General features: G+C 38.7%; 1 protein-coding gene across 3 annotated transcripts in view; it reads right to left on the reverse strand.

Moving 5' to 3' along the window:
• The window catches only part of CDC42BPA (CDC42 binding protein kinase alpha (DMPK-like)), a 628,044-nt gene that overhangs the window by 138,340 nt on the left and 469,875 nt on the right, over positions 1 to 19,829 (reverse strand). For 2 of the 3 annotated variants that reach the window (XM_006871263.1, XM_006871265.1), the window contains 4 exons: positions 17,139 to 17,244; positions 16,609 to 16,757; positions 13,587 to 13,678; positions 10,666 to 10,742 (listed from right to left, as the gene is read on the reverse strand). In XM_006871263.1, the coding sequence (XP_006871325.1) occupies positions 10,666 to 10,742; positions 13,587 to 13,678; positions 16,609 to 16,757; positions 17,139 to 17,244 (424 nt within the window). The remainder of the gene's footprint in view (positions 1 to 10,665; positions 10,743 to 13,586; positions 13,679 to 16,608; positions 16,758 to 17,138; positions 17,245 to 19,829) is intronic. The other variant, XM_006871264.1, reaches the window with a different exon arrangement.

Genomic DNA, 19,829 nt, shown 5'->3' on the forward strand with positions numbered 1-19,829 from the left:
CAAAAGAAACAATAGATCTGTTTTGGAAGAAGCGCAGTCAGAGTGCTCCTTGGAGGCCAAGATGGCTAAGCTTTGTCTCTCATACTTTGGACATATTGTCCGGAGGGAACAGTTGCTGGAGAAGGATGTCATGCGGGGTAAGGCTGAGGGTCAAAGAAAAAGAGGAAGACCCCTAACGAGATGGATTGGCCAAGTGGCATCATTGATGAACTCAAGTGTGGCGGCGGTAGTGAGGTTGGCCCAGGATTGGACATTGTTTCGTTCTGCTGTGCATGGGGTTGCTATGAGTCAGTTCCAACTCGATGGCACCAGACAACAACAACAACAACAACAACTGGTAGGTATGAATTAATTGCTGCACCAGTCACTCCTTGGAAACCCTCCAGAGGGTCGCTATGGGTTGGAACCGACTCGATGGTATTTAACAACAACAACAACATTATGTTACTTTTTTGGTGGTGCTGTTTGTTCTTTTGTTCTGTATTCCTTCTTGTATTGGGTTTGTGTTTTTTGTGCTATTTCTTGTCGGTTTCTTTTTAGTTTTCATGTATGCTTGTTCTGCTTGGAAATTCATTTTTATGATAGGTTGTGAAGTATTAACTTTCTTTGGGCTTACCTTGTAGTCTACTAACTTTTCTCCATTTAAGATAATTCAGTGTATCCTGTAACTTACCTGGCATCCTCACCACCTATGTCTCTGTTGCTGTATTTGTCCCTTCTTTGACATTGACATAATTTTGATCTTCAGTTGACCTCCCAGCTCCTTTGAGTTTGCTTTTGTAGTCTTGTTCTGCTCTGGACTCTGCTATCTGTTGACTGAATTCCAGGTGGTGTTGCCACACCTGTCAGTCTCTTTTTGTTATCTGTTCTTGTTGGTTTTCAGTTCACAGAATTCCCTTTAGGATGTTTTGAAGTGCTGGGTTGGTTTTGATAAAATCTCTCAGATTCTGTTTATCCTGGAATGTCTTGATCGCACCATCGTATTTGATTGATAGTTCTGCTTGATAGGCGATTCTTGGTTGACAGTTTTTTGTCTTATAGGGCTTTGTATATGTCTCCCATTGCCTTCTTGCCTGCATGGTTTGTTCTGAATAGTCAGAGCTTAATCTAATTTGCTTGCCTTTATAAGTGACATCTGGCCACGTTTAGTATTCTTTCCTTGTCTTTGATTTTGGACAGCTTGGTGACTTTCTTTTGGGGACTATCCTTCCTGGGGTACGTTCAGCTTCTTGAATGTTCATCTTTTCATCTTTCAAAATGTTAGGGAAATTTTCTTCCAGAAGCTCTTCAACTATTTCCTCTGTGGACTTTTCTGAATCTTCTTGTTCTGGAATGTCAGTAATTCTTAAGTTGTTCCTCTTCATGTTATCCATCATGAATCTTAGACTCTCTTCAAAAATTTTTATCCTTTTTTCAGCTTGCTCTTCTATCTTAGCAGTATTGAGAGATTTGTCTTCCAGATCGCTAGTTCTGGCTTCCATCTCTTGTATTCTGCTCCTTACCCTTTCAGCGTATTATCCTTTTCTGATACCTTATTATTGATCATCTGGACATCTTTTTGCAGGTTTTGAATTGTTTCCAATGCTGTGTCAATTTTATTTGATTGCTCCTGTAGTAATTTCCTGACTTCTTCATTGTTTTCCTCCACCCCTTTTCAGAGCATTTGAATTTGTTTCCATATCATTCTTCTGAACTCTTTCTTAGGCATATCCAAAACCTGCTCTTCCTCCTCTATAAAGCCTTTGTCTATCTCCAGCTCATTAGCATTAGCTACTCTCTTCTGTTTTTGGACATGTTTTGATATTGATTGTTGCTTTTTATTCATCATGATAGGTATGTGTTGTTGTTTTTTTAAACTTAAGTGAATGTTTGTTGTTTGTTGTTAAGTTTACTGGGTGTCTCCTGGTGAATATGATCAGGAGATAGGCTTCCCTTTTCACATGTAATGCTTAGCAGGTGTTATTTGGTCTTGTCTCAGTGGTGGAATATTATGGGGTATGCTTATAGCTTGGCTATATGGCCACAAATGCTGTCTCTTCTTGGGTAATGTAGGGAGAAAAAGTTCCCACCTCCAGGAAAGATGTGTGATCAAAAGGACCAAAAGCAGAAATAATATAAATGCATAGACAAAAATCACCAGTTTGGAACAGAAATGAAGCTGTGGTCGACTGTCCTGAGCTACACCATCAGTGTGTGTAGTAACTACAGTAGATGTGTACAGGTAGATATTGGGGAGTTAATGGGACAAAGATTGTCCACTATTTTTGTCTCTGAAGGTCAGTTAGGTATCTGCGTGTGCACAGCGCAATTCTCGGGATGGTACAGTCCTGTTATGCTGGGGTTTTACAGATTGCTTTGAATTGGTCCTGCGTAGGGCGCTCTGGCAGCACAGCGGCCACAGACAGCAAGGTCAGCAGCTTGAAACCACCAGCTGCACCGCGGGAGAAAGGCGAGGAACTTCGCTCCCACTCAGACCCACGACCATGACCCTGCACAGGGTCGTCTGGAGTCGGAACCTACTCCACTACTCCACAGTGCACCGATGCAAGGGGTCCTACTGGAAAAACTTTTGGATCTGACATAATAAGTCGCCGCCAAGCTCCCTCTCTCGGTACAGTGGGAAAACTGTCCCACCTGATGTCCGGGCTGAGCAATGAAGGTGGGGCAGGGAAAGAAAGAGGGAGAAATGTGTAGTCTTCGCTTTTCTCTCTCTCTCTTTTTTTTTTTTGCAGATGCCTCTGCACCACTTTTAGTGCAGTTTTCTGAGCTGGACTGGCTTTAGCCCCGCTCTCTAAACTCTGCCAGGGCAGGGTAGTCGCTGAGGAATTCCCGTCTCCAGATTCCTAAATTGACGTATTTTCCTTAATATCGTGATTTTTTTTCACTTGTGAGTATGGGAAACTGACATCCTGGATCTTATGGTAGATCCGGAGCTCTGGAGTTGTTCGATGAGTGTCTCCCTTCTCACCGTAGCGTACCCTACCTATTTTTCGTTGCTATAGCCCCAACTGGAACTGCTCCTTGAACTTTTAGGTTCAGTTTACTTCATCATTTCTTTTAGTCACTTTAGCTTCTCTACATTCAAGGGCAAGTTTCAGAATCTCTTCTGATATACATTTTGATATTTTCTTTCTTTCCTGTCTGTTTAGAGATCTTTCATTTCTTCAAATGTGATATTCTTGATGTCATCCCATACCTCCTCTGGTCTTCTGTAATTAGTGTACAATGCTTCAAATCCATTCTTGAGATGGTCTCTAAATTCAAGTGCAATATATTCAAGGGTCATTGTCATGGATTGAATTTGTCCCCCTAAAATATGTGACAACCTCAAAGGACCAGGATTCTCAATGGTTTGGCAATTATGTAATGACTCCTTATGATGTGACCTGATGTGATAAACCAGTAAGAGTTATAAGGGTGGGATATTGTTTTTAGACGCTGTCAAGTCAGTTCTGACTCATAGTGACCCAATGCACAACAGAACAAAATACTGCTCAGTCCTGCACCATCCTCACAATTGTTGTTATGTTTGAGTCCGTTGCTGATACCACTATGACAAGCCATCTTGTTGGGGGGGGGGTATCTTCCTCTTTTTCAATGATCCTCCACTTTACCAAGCATGATGTCCTTCTCTAGAGACTGGTCCCTACTTATATGTCCGAAGTATGAGAGACATCTGAAGTATGACAACCATTTTGGCTGTACTTCTTCCAAGACAAATTTGTTTGTTCTTCTGGCAGTCCATGGTAATTTTTTTTTAGAGTTTTGATTGTAAATTATATGATAGTTTACATGGGAGAACATTAGCTTTACATTCATTCTATTGTATATTGCTTCCCTGCCATGATTACAGTCCCCTCCATGCATCATCAAACAACCAAAAGCCTGCCCCTCAGTCATCAGCACCCAGCCCCTCTCCCTTTCTAGGTCCAGAGTCCCCAGCTGCTCCATCTCTCTACATCATCGTCTCTGCCTCCATCTCTGGTGTCACTACTTTTCTGGGTAGGGTCCCGCACTCCACTCTTCTCCCTTGATGGTCCCAGGGACCTCTGCTCCTAGCCCATGGTATTTTTAATACTCTTCTCTAACACCAAAATTCAAATGTATCAATTCTTCTAAGGTCTTCATTGTCCAACTTTCACATGCAGTTGAGGTTATTGAAAATACCATGGCGTGGGTCAGGCAGGTCCACTTTAGTCTTCAAACTGACATCTTTGCTCTTGAACATTGTAGCTTTCCCTAATGCAATACATCATTTGAATTCTTGACTGCTCCTTTCATGAGTGTTCATAGTGGATCCAAGCAAAATGAAGTCTTCAACAATTTCAATCTTTTCTCCATTTATCATGATGTTATTAATTGGTCTAGTTGTGAGCATTTTTATTTTCTTTACATTGAGGTTCAACCCATACCGAAGGCTATGGTCTTTGATCTTCATCAGTAAGTATTTTAAGTCTCTTTGCTTTCAGCAAGTCAGGTTGTATCATGGACAGTTCACATATTATTAATGAGTCTTCCTCCAATCATGATGCCACATTCTTCTTCATATAATCCAGCTTCCAGACTTTTTGCCCAGCATACAGACTGAATAAGTATGGTGAAAGACTACAATCCTGGTGAACAGCTTTCCTGATTTTAAACCATTTAGTGTCCCTTGCTCTGTTTGAACAACTGCCTCTTGGCCTAAGAACAGGTTACCCATTCTTCGCAATGTTATCCATTGCTTCTCATGATTCACACAGTTGAATGCCTTTGTAAAATCAATAAAGCACAGGTAAACACCTTTCTGGTATTCTTTGTTTCAGTCAAGATCCATCTTATGTCAATAATGATATCCCTCATTCCACATCCTCATCTAAATCTGGCTTGAACCCCTGGCAGGTCTCTACTGATGACTGCAGCTGTTTTCAAATTATCTTTACTTGCATGTGATATTAATGATATTGTTTGATGATTTATGCATTCTGTTCTGTCATTTCTCTTTGGTAGTTGATGGAGGATTTAAATTTGTATTCCATCAATTTCTGGAGCTTGTTCTTTGCCAATGCCTTCAGTGCACCTTGGACTTCTTCTTTCATTACCATTGGCTCTTGAAGTGGTTGAACATCAACCATTTCCTTTTGGTACAGTGACTGTATTCCTTCCATCTTCTTTTGATGCTTTCTGTATCCTTTGTTGTTGTTGTTGTTAGGTGCTGTGGAGTCGGTTCCAACCTATAGCGACCCTGTACAGGGTTTCCGAGGCTGTAAATCTTTACAGGAGCATAACGCCTCATCTTTCTCCCACGGAGCAGCTGGTAGTTTTGAACTGCTGGCTTTAAGGTTCGCAGCCCGATTCGTAACCACTATGCTACCAGAGCTCCTTTATCCTTTAGAGGCTTAAATTTTTTCTTCAGTTCTTTCAGCTTCTAAAATGCTAAGCATGTTTTTCCCTTTTGATTTTCAATCCAGATCTGTGCACTTTATTATAATACCTTACTTTGTCTTTTCAAGCTACCCTTGTGAATTTTATGATCAGCTCTTTTATTACCTAATTTCTTCCATTTGCTTTAGCATCTCTATACTGGAAAGCAAGAGTCTCTTCTAACATCCATTTTGGTCTTTTCCTTCTTTCTTGTCTTCTTAATGACCTTTTGCTTTCTTCTTATATGATGTTCTTGATGTCATCCCACAGCTCTTCTGGACTTCAGTCATCAGTGTCTCAAATCTGTTCTTCAGATGATCTCTAAATTCAGGGGGGATATGTTCAAGGTCATATTTTGGCTCTTGTGGACTTGTTTTAAATTTCTTGAACTTCTTCAGCCTGAACTTGCATATGAGAAATTGATGCTCTATTCCATAGTCTGCCCCGGCCTTGTTTTGGCTGATGATATGGAACTTTTCTATTGTGTCTTTCCACAAATGTAGTCAGTTTGATTTCTGTGTATTCCAACTGATGAGGTCCAAGTGTATAATTAATTGTCTTTTATGTTGCTTAAAAAAGATATCTGCAATAAATAACTCTTTGGTCTTACAAAATTCCATTATTTGATCTTCAGCATAATTTCTATCACCAAAGCAGTATTTTCCAACTACTGATCTGTCTTCTTTGTTTCCAACCTTTGCATTCCAGTCACTAGTAATTACCAATATATTTTGTTTGCATGTTTGTTTGATCAATTTCAGACTGAAGATACTGCTTGTTATTGTTAAGTGCCATTGAGTTGGTTCAAATCAATAGTGACCCTGCATAGGGTTTCCAAGGAGTGGCTGGTGAGTCTGAACCGCCTACCTTGTGATTCAAACTGACTTTGCAGTCCAGTGCACTAACCCATAGTGCTATACTAGGCCTCCTAAGAAGCTGGCAGAATTCTTCAATTTCATCATGGCTGGCTTTAGTGGTGGATTTGTAAATCTGAGTAACAGTGGAATTGACTGGTCTTTTTTATACATGTATGGATATTATCCTGTCACAGAAAGCATTGTACTGTAAGACAGATCTTGCAATGTTCTTTTAGATGATGAATGTGAAACCATTAGCCTTCAATTTGTCAATTTGTCAAAGTACACTATATAAATGTCAGATTCAAAACTGACAATACCAGTCTATTTCAGCTCACTAATGTCTAGCATACTGATTTTTATGGGTTACATTTTATTTTTGACAACTTCAATTTTCCTAGATTCATACTTCATATATTCCATGTTCTGATTCCTAATTGTTTTTAACAGATGTTGTTGTTATTAAGTGTAGCAGAGTTAGTTCCTACTCATAGAAACCCTGTATAGGATTTCCCAGTAGTGGCTGGTGGGTTTGAAGTGCGAACCTTCTGGGTTAAACAGACCTTATGGTCCAGTGCTTTATCTTACAGCACCATACCAGAGATTATTGTTGTTGCTAAGTGCTCTCAAGTTGGTTCTGACCATAGCAACCCCATAGGGTTTCTGAGGAGTGGCCGGTGGAGCTTGAACTGCTAACATTTCACTACCCTTAATCTCACCAAAACACTGATAGATGTAAAGGAGAGTCTCAATGGTGTGACATGCAATACCTTTTATCTTTCAAGAAATAAAGGAGAGAGATGTGAATATAAAAAGAGAAACGTGCTACAATCAAGAAAGAAGAGCCAAGAGGGGACCTGGGATCCTGGCACTGTGAAACTCCTACATCCAGAGGAATGGTTGATGTCAAGACACATGCAGAATTCCAAGAAATGCTGGGTCTACCAATGCTGAAAGGAGACAAGGTCCTTTCTCCAGAGCCAGTATTCTGAATCCAGGCTTCTAGTGTTCTAAACTGTAAGAGGATGAATTTCTGTTTGTTAAAGGCATTGTGGTATTTCTGTTATAGCAGCACTAAATTAACTAACACAGAATCTGTTACCAGGTGCATAGGGTGCTGTTCTAACAGATACCTAAAATGTGGAAATAGTTTTGACATTATATAACAAGCAATGGCTGAAAGAGTACTGAACTGCCTGACAATAAAAGCCTAGATTGCCTAGAAGAGATGACTGGAAATATGTAAGCTAAAAGCAATTCTGATGAGGGTTCAGAAGAAAGTGAAGCGAGCTCTAACACTGGAGGTGACACAGATGGTGAGAAACAGTGACAGAGATTACAGCAGCAGAACTAGGAGACTGACACAAGGCAGCACAGATGCCTACCCACTGAGCATGAGAACCTGAGTGCCTTCATATAGGAAGCTTCCTGGATGAGTGGGGTGCCTCTGGGTACACACAGGTAAAGTCAGGCTCTCTGACCCACAGAGCAAGACAGCCCGGGCTTACTGGTGGAGTGGGGTGTCTCTGGGCACTATCAGTAGAGATAAGAACTTTGTAAAACTTCCTAGAGAAGAGCAGAGACCAGGTTGACATCTTTTAGAGATAAAGAAGCATGGGAAGCTGAGCTGCTTCAGTTTCAACAGGCTGGCCATGACCTCTGAGCTCTCAAAGGACAGAACATAACCTCTGGCGTTTCTAAGGGTGGGACCACAATTTCTCAAGTTTCAAAGGATTGGCTTCTTTACCAACTCACTTTTGGAGTATGGTACTGTTGTTAAAATGGGACCTCTGCTCAAAGCTGCTATGTCCCAGAGGGCAAAAGAATGGGGCCTGCTGAGACTTAGATTATAGAGTCACCACTCAGATGGACTAGGAGAATGGGGCTGCCCAAAGCAAAGAGAACAGAGTTGTCATCTATTGGGCCTGGAAGGGAGAGCTGAAGCCCAGGGTTGAGGGTCCTCAACTTAGGATCAAGAGTATACGGCCAACACCCAAAGTCTGCAGGGCAGGGCCACTGCCCAGATAATCTCAGAGAACAGAGAATTATTTCTAAGCCTTGAGAGCTAATGTAAATTGTTCTGCTGGGTTTTCAACTTGCTTGGTGCCTGTTAACTCTTCTTTCTTTCCAACTGTTTCTATTTGTAATGGAAATGCCTACCTTGTAGCCTGTTCCACCATTGTACTTTGGAAGCAGAGAACGTGCATTCTAGATTTACAGATGAGGAGAAATTTTACCCAAGGTTTGAATTTGGTCTTAGGACACTTTGGGGATGATATGATGGGGTGAAAGTGTTTTGTTGTGGCAAGGGTATGTATTTTAGGGGGCCAGAGGGTGGAATGCCATGGATAGTAAAAGGCTTTACAAAAGGGATTATTGTGTGATTAATGTAGACTAATGTAAAGAGAATGCATAATATATATTTTATTGTTGTTGTTAAGTGTCATTGAGTTGGTTCCAGCTCATAGTGAACCTGTATAGTATTTTCAAGGAACGCTTGGTAGGTTTGAACTGCCGACCTTTTGGTAGCTGTCAGTGCTTAGCCTATAGTGCCACACCAGGACTCCAAATATTTTATAGGAACTTTATAAATTATTACATTTATAGCATTCAGAAGACAAAATGATAATGTAGTCACTCACCTTAGAAGAGAAATTGTGATAGCATTAAAAATTGACTTGTACTCCATTATTGTGTATTAGAAAAATATTAGAGAATTAAATACCACTTTTTCTGATTACATCACCAGAAGATATATTTTTAAGCAAAATAAAAATTAAATAGTAAAGTGCTGAAAAGAGAAGGGGAAAGTAAAGTAAAATCATCATGAAAAATAAAAGTGAGCAATTATATGTTGTTGTTAACTGCTGTTGAGTTGGAACTTGTAGTGACTCTATGTAGGGTTTCTGAAGAGTAGCTGTTGTGTCGTTGTGAAGTGCCATCAAGTCGGTTCCAACCCATAGTGACTCTGTATAGGGTTTCTGAGGAGCGACTGGTGAGCTTGAACTGCCGACCACGCAGTTCAAACAGCTTTACAGTCTGGCGCATTAGCCCACAGCGCCACACCCAATCTCATTGCTAGCAGTCCAGTGCTTATCGTACCATGCCACATCAGGAGAGTGACAAAACTAATTTAGAAATGTAATAAACAATGAATACAGAGATTCTGATGGTAAAAGTATTTTAAAAGTAAATTTCTTACTTTATTATGTATAATGAGAAACATTTCAAAAAATTTCAAAAGAAATTTTTTGGCTCATGATAATTTTGAAGTGTGATTATTTCTAAAACTGTCTGTATTACTGGGAAGTTCTTCAAATCAATACACTAATCTTTTTTACTGAAGGATACATTCGTTTGAAATCCAAAGATTTACATCATTCAAAAAATCAATCAGTGAAAATGAGGAAGAAGAAAAGGAATCCTATTTCCAAAATATAGCAACAGAAAAATAGAAAATATGAATGAAGCAATTTAATAAGAACAAATAATAAAAACTCTCATATATCAATGGAAAAGCAAATGACATTCAAATGAGAAAAGCAGTCATTGTCACTGTTTCAACAAACTTAGAAATTTATCAATTAAAGAGATTCTTTCAGTTTTTCCAAAGGAATGAAATATAATTCATATAATATGCTCAAAGTGTACCAAGATGAAGCTTTGGGTAACACATTAACATTTACATTACATGTAAGCACTTTGGAAAGCAACCACTAACTAATAGTAAACAACTCGACTTGCAGTCTTGCACACTAGACTAGAATAAGCTCTTTGAGGAAGAAATTCTGTTTGTTCACTGCTGTAGCTCCTGCGTCTAGAATAGTGCCTTGCACATGGATGCACAATTATTATTTCTCAAATAAAGGCAAAATCACTAACATAAATTTTCTGAGACAAAAATATAATGATATTTTCAGTAACTGACAGTCATATACCACCATCTCATTATTAAGAAACTGAACTAATAGAGCATTTTAACAAAAAGCATTTCTTATTGCATACTTTACAAGAAAAAAGAATCAGCAATGCCCTACTGTGAGCATCAATGTTTTCAATTGTTTTTCCTCTATGCTTTGGAGAAAAAAGAAGCGTCAAACTTATTTCAAAAGTTGGAATGTGAAAAAAATCAAAAAAGTTGGAATGTGTTCTGTTCTTCCTGGTTCTAAGTGGAGAAGATGAAATTACTTTCAATACAATAATGACTGATGTTGAAGACCTTTCTTAGATGTTTTATTAAATACATATGTGACTACAGTTTCCATGAAAATGCAGAACATATTCCTTTTCTAATTTTTTTAAAAACATATGATGCTAAGCTCTCTTATGTGGGATGTAATAAAAGTTTTATTGCAAGTAAATTTTACATCACAAAGAGAGGATATTTCCAAAGTTTGTTACTTACTTCAAATTGATCCAGAGCATTGGTAGGCGTATTCAAAAATGCCAAGAAAGAATGCTGTGAGTCTTGGTGCTCTGTACCTAGAAAACAGCAGCAACTTTTTAAAAACTAGAATAATTAAAAGTAATTTTCATGGATAACCTTTCCTGTCTGAATCTATTAAAAGCTATTCACAAACTATTGTATTTCAAAGATGATCAATATTACTAAGCATATAATTAGTTAGTTACAATCAAGCTGATTTTGATCCATGGTGACCACACGCATAATAGAACTGCTTTCTTCTCAGGTACATGTGGGTGAGTTTGAACCACCCACTTTTCAGTGAGTAGTAGATAATTTAGCCATTTGTGCCACCTAGGGATTACTTTTCCCATATATTATTCAAAAAACCACATGAAGCATTTTGGTACACTTGAGAAAATTTAAAAAACAGGGACCTGTTTATATCGGATTTTCTCTAAGTGAATTTATCACCAAAAAGGACTTTTGTTTTAAAATACTCTTATCAAGCACATAATCTATACTAATACTGACTAATATAAATAATTTCTATAAAAAATAATTCATTGATAAAATAAATGTGGTGATGGTGGTGGTTATGTACCATGGAGTTGGTTCCGATTTACAGAGAACCTGTATAGGGCTTCTGAGGCTATAAATCTTTATGGGAGCAGAAAGCCTCATTTTCTCCTATGGAGAGGCTGGTAGATTTGAACTGCTGATACTGTGGTTAGCAGCCCAACTCATAACCCACTATGCTACCACACCTCTTTAAAATAAATGTACTTAGTTGTAAAAAAACTTTCGTGAAGGTATTAATGTAATCTGATTTGAAGTATTGTTTAAATTTGACAGAATGAAGAATCTAAATTCCAGTTTTTCTCAGATAAAAATTTTAAATGTTATACATACCTCTTGGCTATGGTATTAATTTTAAATGTACAATTTCTAAAATAACTCTTTAAATATGTATATAATAACATCCAAATACTAAGGGAGGAAAAACCAGAAACAATGAAGTACACATTTTTAAATTTCCAAATCCTTTGCAATTGGCATTAACCAGCTGCATGGCTTTCATATTACTTTTTAATGATAACTTAGGACTTGTTGGGTGGCACCAATAGTAAAGAGCTGGCTACTAGCTGTGAGGCTGGCAGTTTGAACTTACTCAGCGGCACTTTGGAAGCTAGGCTTGGTTGCACATCTACTTCTGAAAGGGCACAGTCCTATGAAGCAGTTCTACTTTCCACACATGGGGTCATCATGAGTTGGAACATACGTGAAGACAGCTGATTACATCTTAATTACTAGGTAAGGTATGCTATTCAGAAATTCATTCAGTACATAATACTTATGGAGAACCTATTAATGTCAAACACTGTTTTAAGTATTTAGGGATATTAACAGTAAGCAAAGGAGGGAAAAAAATCCTTGTCTTCATTATATATTAAAGCATTATAGTATGTCATGGCAAACAGTGAAATTTATTATTATGCAGTATTTAAAGTACAAGTACAAGGCTATATGTTAACATGCTTTCGTAAAGTATTCTGATAAACTATTTTCTTCAAATTTTTTCTATTCTAAAAATGATGCAGCCAATGTCACCTGGTGTACGCGAAGTTTCATTCTACATTTGTCTTTTTTTCTATATAAATTGCCTCTAGGACTGCAAGGCCTCCAGCTCTCTATATTATTTTTCCTGTCTTCACTAAATAATATATGAGGGGGCTTCAAAATGTTCATGAAAAATTCTGTTATGTTTTAATCCTATTTTTCCATGCATGAGCTTTTTGAAGCCTCCTCGTATTTCCCTTCCACTTTTCATGAACTAAAACCCAATTTGGTTCTCATTTTAGAAGGGATGGCTTGTGTCCTTAACTGGAATTCCTATTCACTTTTTTCTGGGCTCCTGGCCTTTTATTGATCATTAAATTCAATCAGTAAACATTTACGGAACATCTACTTTTAGTGGCTTTTCATGGTAGCTCCTTTATGTGGTTACCATCTACCCTCCACAATTTTAACAGCAGTTGCATAGATTCAGCTACCTTCACTTAAGTGTTTGTCACAGGGCTGGGGAAGGATGGAGAAGCACACAGCCATAAAGAAAATCTATTAACTATCTCAATATTCAGTCCCTTGTGAGAAAAATGAACTTCTCAAAATTGCATATAAGATATCCCTTCTATTAAAAATAAAACCCTTAACTTTAAATTATAGAAAACAAGTTTTAACTTTCACATTAATAGAAAAAGCTCAAGTCAGGTTTTTAAGAAAATGGCAATAAATCTTAGGAATTAATTTCAACAGGGCAAGCAATCTTAGAATCAAACATGGAAGATAACAAAATAATTCTTTACTGAATTGACCTTATAATACTGAACTAGATCTTAGATTATTTCACACATTATTTCCTTAACTATTCTGGGAGTGAATTATCCCCAAGATTTTACACATTTTGGGAATATATGTCACGTTAATAAATACTTATTTTAAGTATCCTGACTAACTCTTAAAGATTACACACATTGTAATAGTAATTACTTTTTTGAGAACATTTGAGAATATAATAAAATATAATACAAAATTAATATTTTAATTACAACAATATTATCATGAAATAGTCCATGATGCTGAAAAGATAGTCAAATTTATGGTGATAAGACGTTATCTATAAAAGTCATTTAAAAATCTTATATTATAAAATTTTAAAACAATGAACATTAAATAAAATGACTTAAAGGAGTCTACCAAATGTTTGTGTGCTTGTCATATTGTATATGCACATATTAAAAAATGAGCACCACAATTACTTATGTCAACAATTCCTCCAATTATACAATAAACTGCTTCTTGCATAAAATGTACTTGTAGTAGAACAAAGTCATAATGAATGCAAACACACGTTCCCATACCCTTTTCAGATCTAAGTTCTTCAGTGTCCTTTATTAGTTGTTCCATTTCTGCTAGTAGTTCCAAGTTCTTCTTCTCTGAATCTTTTAGTTTACTTAAAATAGGGATAAAATAAAGTAATTAATTTCCATTGTTGGTGTTTTCATCTTGTATGTAACTGAACTTATTTAGTCTAAATGTCAAGATTAAAAAAAACATGACCTACACCTCTGGAAGCAGTAGCTCAAATGAGGCAACAAATTCTTACAGCAAGAATCATTCCCACCCCCTCCACACACAGAGTAGACAGGGATGGGCAACTTGGACATTGGCTACCCAAAATGGGGTGGGGGGTGCTACAAAGGCAAGAAGTGACTGGCTTACAAGCTTTCAGGAGGGAACCTAGAGCCAGGGGGCCTGAAGGAAGGCAGAATCTCCAGTGAGTAGTATGCAATCTGCCTAGGTGGAGCTGATGAAATGAAATGCAGATGAGTCTCTTGTGATACAACAGTGAATAATTGTTATCAGGACTGATTGTGAAGGTTGGAAATGTAAAGGTACACGTTTTATAGGAAGGAAGGCAGTGAATAACTTTCCAGTCTAGGAGCAGAGGTCCCTGGACCATCAACGGAGAAGAGCCGAGAGTGGGACCCTACCCAGAGAAGCAGTGATGCCTGAGATGCAGGCAGAGACAATGACGTGGAGCGATGACGTGGAGTGGGGACTTTAGATCCAGAGAGGGAGAGCGACTGTGTGCTGAAGACTTGGGGGGTGGGGTGGGGGTGGGGTGAATAGTGTAGTGGGCAGGCTTGCAGGGCATATCCTTTGGTTGGTTGATGATGCATGGAGGGGATTGGAACCATGGCAATGAAATGATATACGATAGAATGAATGTAAAACTAATGTTCTCCCATGTAAATTATCATATAATTCACAATAAAACACTAAACAAACAAACAAACAGACAAAAAACCAAATCCATTGCTGTCAAGTCAATTCCATCTCCTAGCAACAGAAGAGAACTTCCCCCTAGGGTTTCCAAGGCTGTGAATCTTTACAGAAGCAGATTGTAACATCTTTCTCCTATGGTGTGGCTGGTGGGTTTGAACTGTCAAACTTTCACGTAGCAGACAAATGCTTAACCTCTGTTCCACCAGGGCTCATTCAAGATAAACTCCACTGGTGTCGACTCATAGAAACTTTACAATACAGAACTACCCCATAGGGTTTCCAAGGATGTAAATCTTTATGGGAGCAGAGACTCATTTTTCTCCTGCAGAGCAGCAGCTGATGGGTTTAAACTTCTTATATTGCAGTTAGCATTCCGATGCTTAACCCACTGCACCATGAGAGCTGCCACCTATCTATGTGTAAATATAGTTTAACTGGAACACAATCATCCTCATTTATTTTTGTATTGTTCTATGGTTGCTTTTGGATTCCTGATGTGGTGCTGTGGGTTAATGCGCTAGACTGCAAAGTCAGTTTGAACTACAAGGTCGGCAGTTCAAACTCACCAGCTTCTTCTTGGAAACCCTATAACAGGGTCACTATGGGTTGGAATTGACTCAATCACACTTGACAACAACAATGACTGCTTTTATGCCACAAACAGCAGAGTTAAGTATGCTCTCAAAGCCTAAAATATTGACTAGTCTTTTTTAGAAAAATGGTTGCTGACCTCTGAACTAAATTTTAAATAAAAAAGATGCTATACAACTAAAAGTTAATTTTAGCATTCTGTTATGAGTTTTTCCATAAGGAACCTTGCAAGTGGAGCAAATATATGAATAAGTTTGTAAATTACAATGAGACTAGTAGCTCTGGTTTATAAACAAACGCGTGTCTTCAAATGTCCTTAACATATAATGAAAGATCATACCTATTTCAAGTTACAACACAGAAAATGACATTCAGCATTTTTTATACTGGAGTCCTGGTGTGGCGCTGTGGGTTAATGTACCAGACTGCAATTGCAAGGTCGGCATTTCAAGCTCACCAGATGCTTCTTGGAAACCCTATACAGGGTCACTATGAGTCATAACAAGTAGCATGGCACTTAACAATAATAAGCAAAACCCTTAACGCCATCACAACTGTGAGCGGATGTAAGGGAGTTTCTCAGAGGTGTTGCCAGCAGCATCTTTTATCTTACAAGAGATAAAAGGAGACAGAAGTGAGCAGAGAAAGGTGGACCTCCTACAACTAAGACAGCAGAGCCTGAAGTGGAGTGAATCCTTTAGACCTGGGGTTCCTACATTGTGAAATTCCTAGATTCAGGTTAAGATTGATGCCAAGACACTGGGCGATCTCTATGGAATGCTGGGCCTACAGATGCAGAAAGGAGTCAAAAACCTTTCCTCAGAGATGACAAAAACACAAAGCTTTCCCCTAGAGCCAGCACTCTGAATTTGTACTTCTAGTCTCCTTACTGTGAGAATAAATTTGTTTGTTAAAGCCATCCACTTTTGGGATTTCTGTTATAGCAGCACTAGATAACTAAAACACTGTAAATCCCACTTTTTGAAGAAGTCAGAGAAAAACAAGATTGTATTAAAATCCCATTACTAGAGACAAAAGTTGAAAGCATCTATTCATTTTCAAATCATGACAAAAATATTAACAACCATAAGAGGTTAAATGATAGGCAAGAAATTAAATATATAATTTCACTTCAAACATTTTTTGAAAGACCTAGAAATTATCCTATTGCCGTTAAGTGCATTGAATTAGTTTTGACTCATAACAACCTTGTCTAGGGTTTCTGAGAAGTGGCTGGTGGGTTGAACTGCCGACCTTGCGGTTAGGTGTTCAGTGCTTATCCTACAGTGCCACACCAGGAGCCTTAGAAATTATCCTAGTAGGACTATATTGGAGTCCTGGTGTGGCAATGTGCATTAATGTGCCAGACTGCAAAGCCGCTTGAACTGCAAGGTCGGTAGCTCAAGCTCACCAGATGCTTCAGAACCAGGTGAGTCGCTATGGGTCAGAACCGACTCTATGGCACTTAACAACAACAACAAGGACTATATTATTAAATCTTACCACTCAGTTATGATGTTAGATGCTTTAACTTTATTCAGCTCTTCTTGAATGGTCTGTTTGGCTCTTATTTCTGCATCTAGAGCTGACTGCAACTCCAATCTAGCTGACATGTCCAGTTTTGCAAAACGACGCATCTTCCAGGGCATATCCTATGAAATAATATGACCATGCTTTTAACTCTATGAAAGTAAATGGGAGCTCACTAATATCAAAAGACTGGAAATATTAGTTGTGAAAATGTTTTATTTTTCACTAAATTTAGAAATAATTATAAGGACAGATATAAAAGAATTCCTTTTTAATAGTTATTACCAATAAAGGTTATTAATACAAATTATAGTTTAAGTAGATATATTTAATGTTTTTTTAACCTGGAAAAGACTTGGGTTAACTGATTTCTCATGAAAATGTTTACAATAGAGGAAAGCCCAGAAAGACTGATCTAAGTAATCAGATGTATCAGGATTTTTTTTTTTTAAGTTTTCTTTTTTCTGTTATGATATGGCTCCATGAAAAATAGTAGCACTTACTGTTGTCCGTGTACCCAGGCTGGAATTTCTTAACGATTCCAATTCTTCAGTCATTTTAGAGGCTAAGGCCTGAAGATAACCTCGTGCATCCTTTTCATCACTGACCCTAAAATAAGCATACAAAATATAAAGGACAGAAATTAAACAAATGGAACTATTATTTTTAAATATTTATATTCAAAGAAGTGATTACTGATAGAAATTGACAGATTTTTAAAAGATTTATTATAGTATTATTATTTGTCGACAGAAGGTAAGAGGTTTACTGAACCATTAATTCTGACTTCAGAGAACTTAAAAGGACAGAGTAGAATTGTCCTATAGGGATTACAAAGCTGTAATCTTTACAGAAAGCACTGATGACTCTGTAGGATAAGCACTGGTTTATGAACCACAAGATCAGATGTTCAAGTCTAGCAGCCATTCCACAGAAGACAGATGAGACTTCCCGCTCCTGTAAAGATTTACAGTCTCAGAAACTCTATATAGAGTTGCTGTGAGTCAGAACAGACTTGATGGCACAAAACAACAACTCTTTACAGAAGCAGACAGTCATACCTTTCTCCCATGTAGTGACTAGTGGATTAGAAATGACAACCTTTTGGTTAGTAGCTGAGCACTGTAACAAATACATCAGCAAGACTCTTACTAAACTATGGGTTATCTACAAATTAAAGCTGGTGATGTTTAGAAAAGATTGAAATACTTATATCTAATACATTGGTAAAACATCATTCTTAAATCACAGGATTAATATTCTTTTTTTTTTTTTTTTTTTGACTTTCCAAAATAACTCATATTCTTTTTTTTTTTAATGTTTTATTGTGAATTGTGTGATAGTCTACATGGGAGAACATCAGCTTTACATTCATTCCATCATCCATCATTTCATTGGCATAGTTATCATCCTGTCCATGCATCCTCACCCAACCAAGGGGTGTACCCTGCAAGCCTGCAACCCACCCACCCCCACCACAGTCCTCAACCCCTTTCCATCTCCTGATCCTGAGCCCCCAGCCCCACCATCTCTTAACGTTGTCTTCTCTGCCTCCATCCCAGGCCTCACTGCCTCTCTGGGTAGGATTCCGCTCTTCGCTCTTCTCCATTGATGGTCCCAGGGTCCTCCGCTCCTAAACTGATAAGTTAATCACTCCCCTCTTTGCTACAAAATGTCCATCTTTAGATTTCCAACCCTCTCAATCAGTCCTGATAACATTTATTCACCATTGCATCACAAGAGACTCATCTATATTTCGTTTCATCAGCCCTTCCTGGACAGGCTAGACACCACTCACTGGAGACTCTACCTTACTTCACGCCCTCTGGATCTAGGTTCCCTCTTGAAAGCTTGTACGTCAGTCACTTCTTGCCTTTGTATCCCTCCCCCCATTTTGGGTACCCAATGTCCAAGTTGCCCATCCCTGTCTACCCTTTGTGTGGAGGGGGTGGGTATAGTTCTTGCAGCAGGGACTTGTTTCCTCTTTTGAGCTACTGCATTTATAGGTGTAGGTCATGTTTATTGAATTATATTAGATGATGCTTTTTTCCCCTCTTCTTTCTTCTTAGGGTTGAGCTCGGTTTATCCAGTCATTGAAGTCCAGTTAAATGGGCATCATCTGCAAGTGTGGGTGTTCTTACGTCTGTCCAGCCTCTTTTTATCGGCTGGCCACCACGCTCTCCACTCTAGACCTCTGTGGCTGTGTCACTGACCTGAGCCCATGAGTCCCCAGATGTTGCCTCACTACTGGCCGACCAGGTCTCCATCCGGGTTCACAGTAGTTTGCTGAACGATGCAGGACTTAGCTTGCCCCTTCATTGATGTTCTTCGGTCACTTCCCCTTCTGGGTGACGTGCATGGTTGTCAGTCAAAGTGTATATTTCCCTTGTGTCTTAGCCTTGGAAGAGAATCTGCACTGAGAGGATCTGATCACTTGCCTTGATGTCTCCTGGGCAAGCCACCTATATGTTCTTGTCGTACTAGTCGGACTGCCCTTACTGTTTTGTATTTTTCCTGTAGGTCCTTCTTTCAAGAGGTATCTGGTGGTTTTCTAGCTGCTCCCGGCTGGTCTGCTTGTCCTTTCAAGTGGAGAAATTTCCCGTCTCTGAAGGTTTGGTTGTGGTTCGGGCTTCCACCTATACTCCCATGTAATGCAGAGGCTCCTCAGTAAACCTCCTTCACTGGACACATTGTAGCCCATTTTAGGTATTCTAATCTGTTATAGGCAGAAGATGGGCTTACAAGCTTTCCATGTTGATATTTCTGGTTATTCCTTTCTCTTCCCCTCCAGTATCTGTTTTATAATGTATTGCAAGGAAAATCAAGGTTCAAAAGATAGGCAAGCATCTTAACATTACTCCTCCACTTTCCCCATTCCATCCATGTCTCAGTCTCTGTATTCCAGAGCCCTGTTGTTCTAAAGCTGTGCCTACATCATTTTTTTACCTCTGTCCCATTTAGCCCATTTATACCTATTTGTTCTCTCGTTTGCTTTGTTCTTCGATTCCTCTCTCCCTTTTTGTATATTGCCCCCCGACCCAATACCCAAATTATCTTGTGTCTATTCCCTGCCCTGTGCTCCACCTTCCCCTCCCACCCCTGTCCCTACCCCTACATCCTAACAACCCCCTAAGAGTCCACTTTAGTGGGTTAGTATGGGTTCTTTTAAGGAGCTCTGGTAGCATAGTGGTTAC

Source organism: Chrysochloris asiatica, unplaced genomic scaffold (assembly GCF_000296735.1).
Source record: "Chrysochloris asiatica unplaced genomic scaffold, ChrAsi1.0 scaffold00165, whole genome shotgun sequence".
In the NCBI taxonomy this organism is placed as follows: domain Eukaryota; kingdom Metazoa; phylum Chordata; class Mammalia; order Afrosoricida; family Chrysochloridae; genus Chrysochloris; species Chrysochloris asiatica.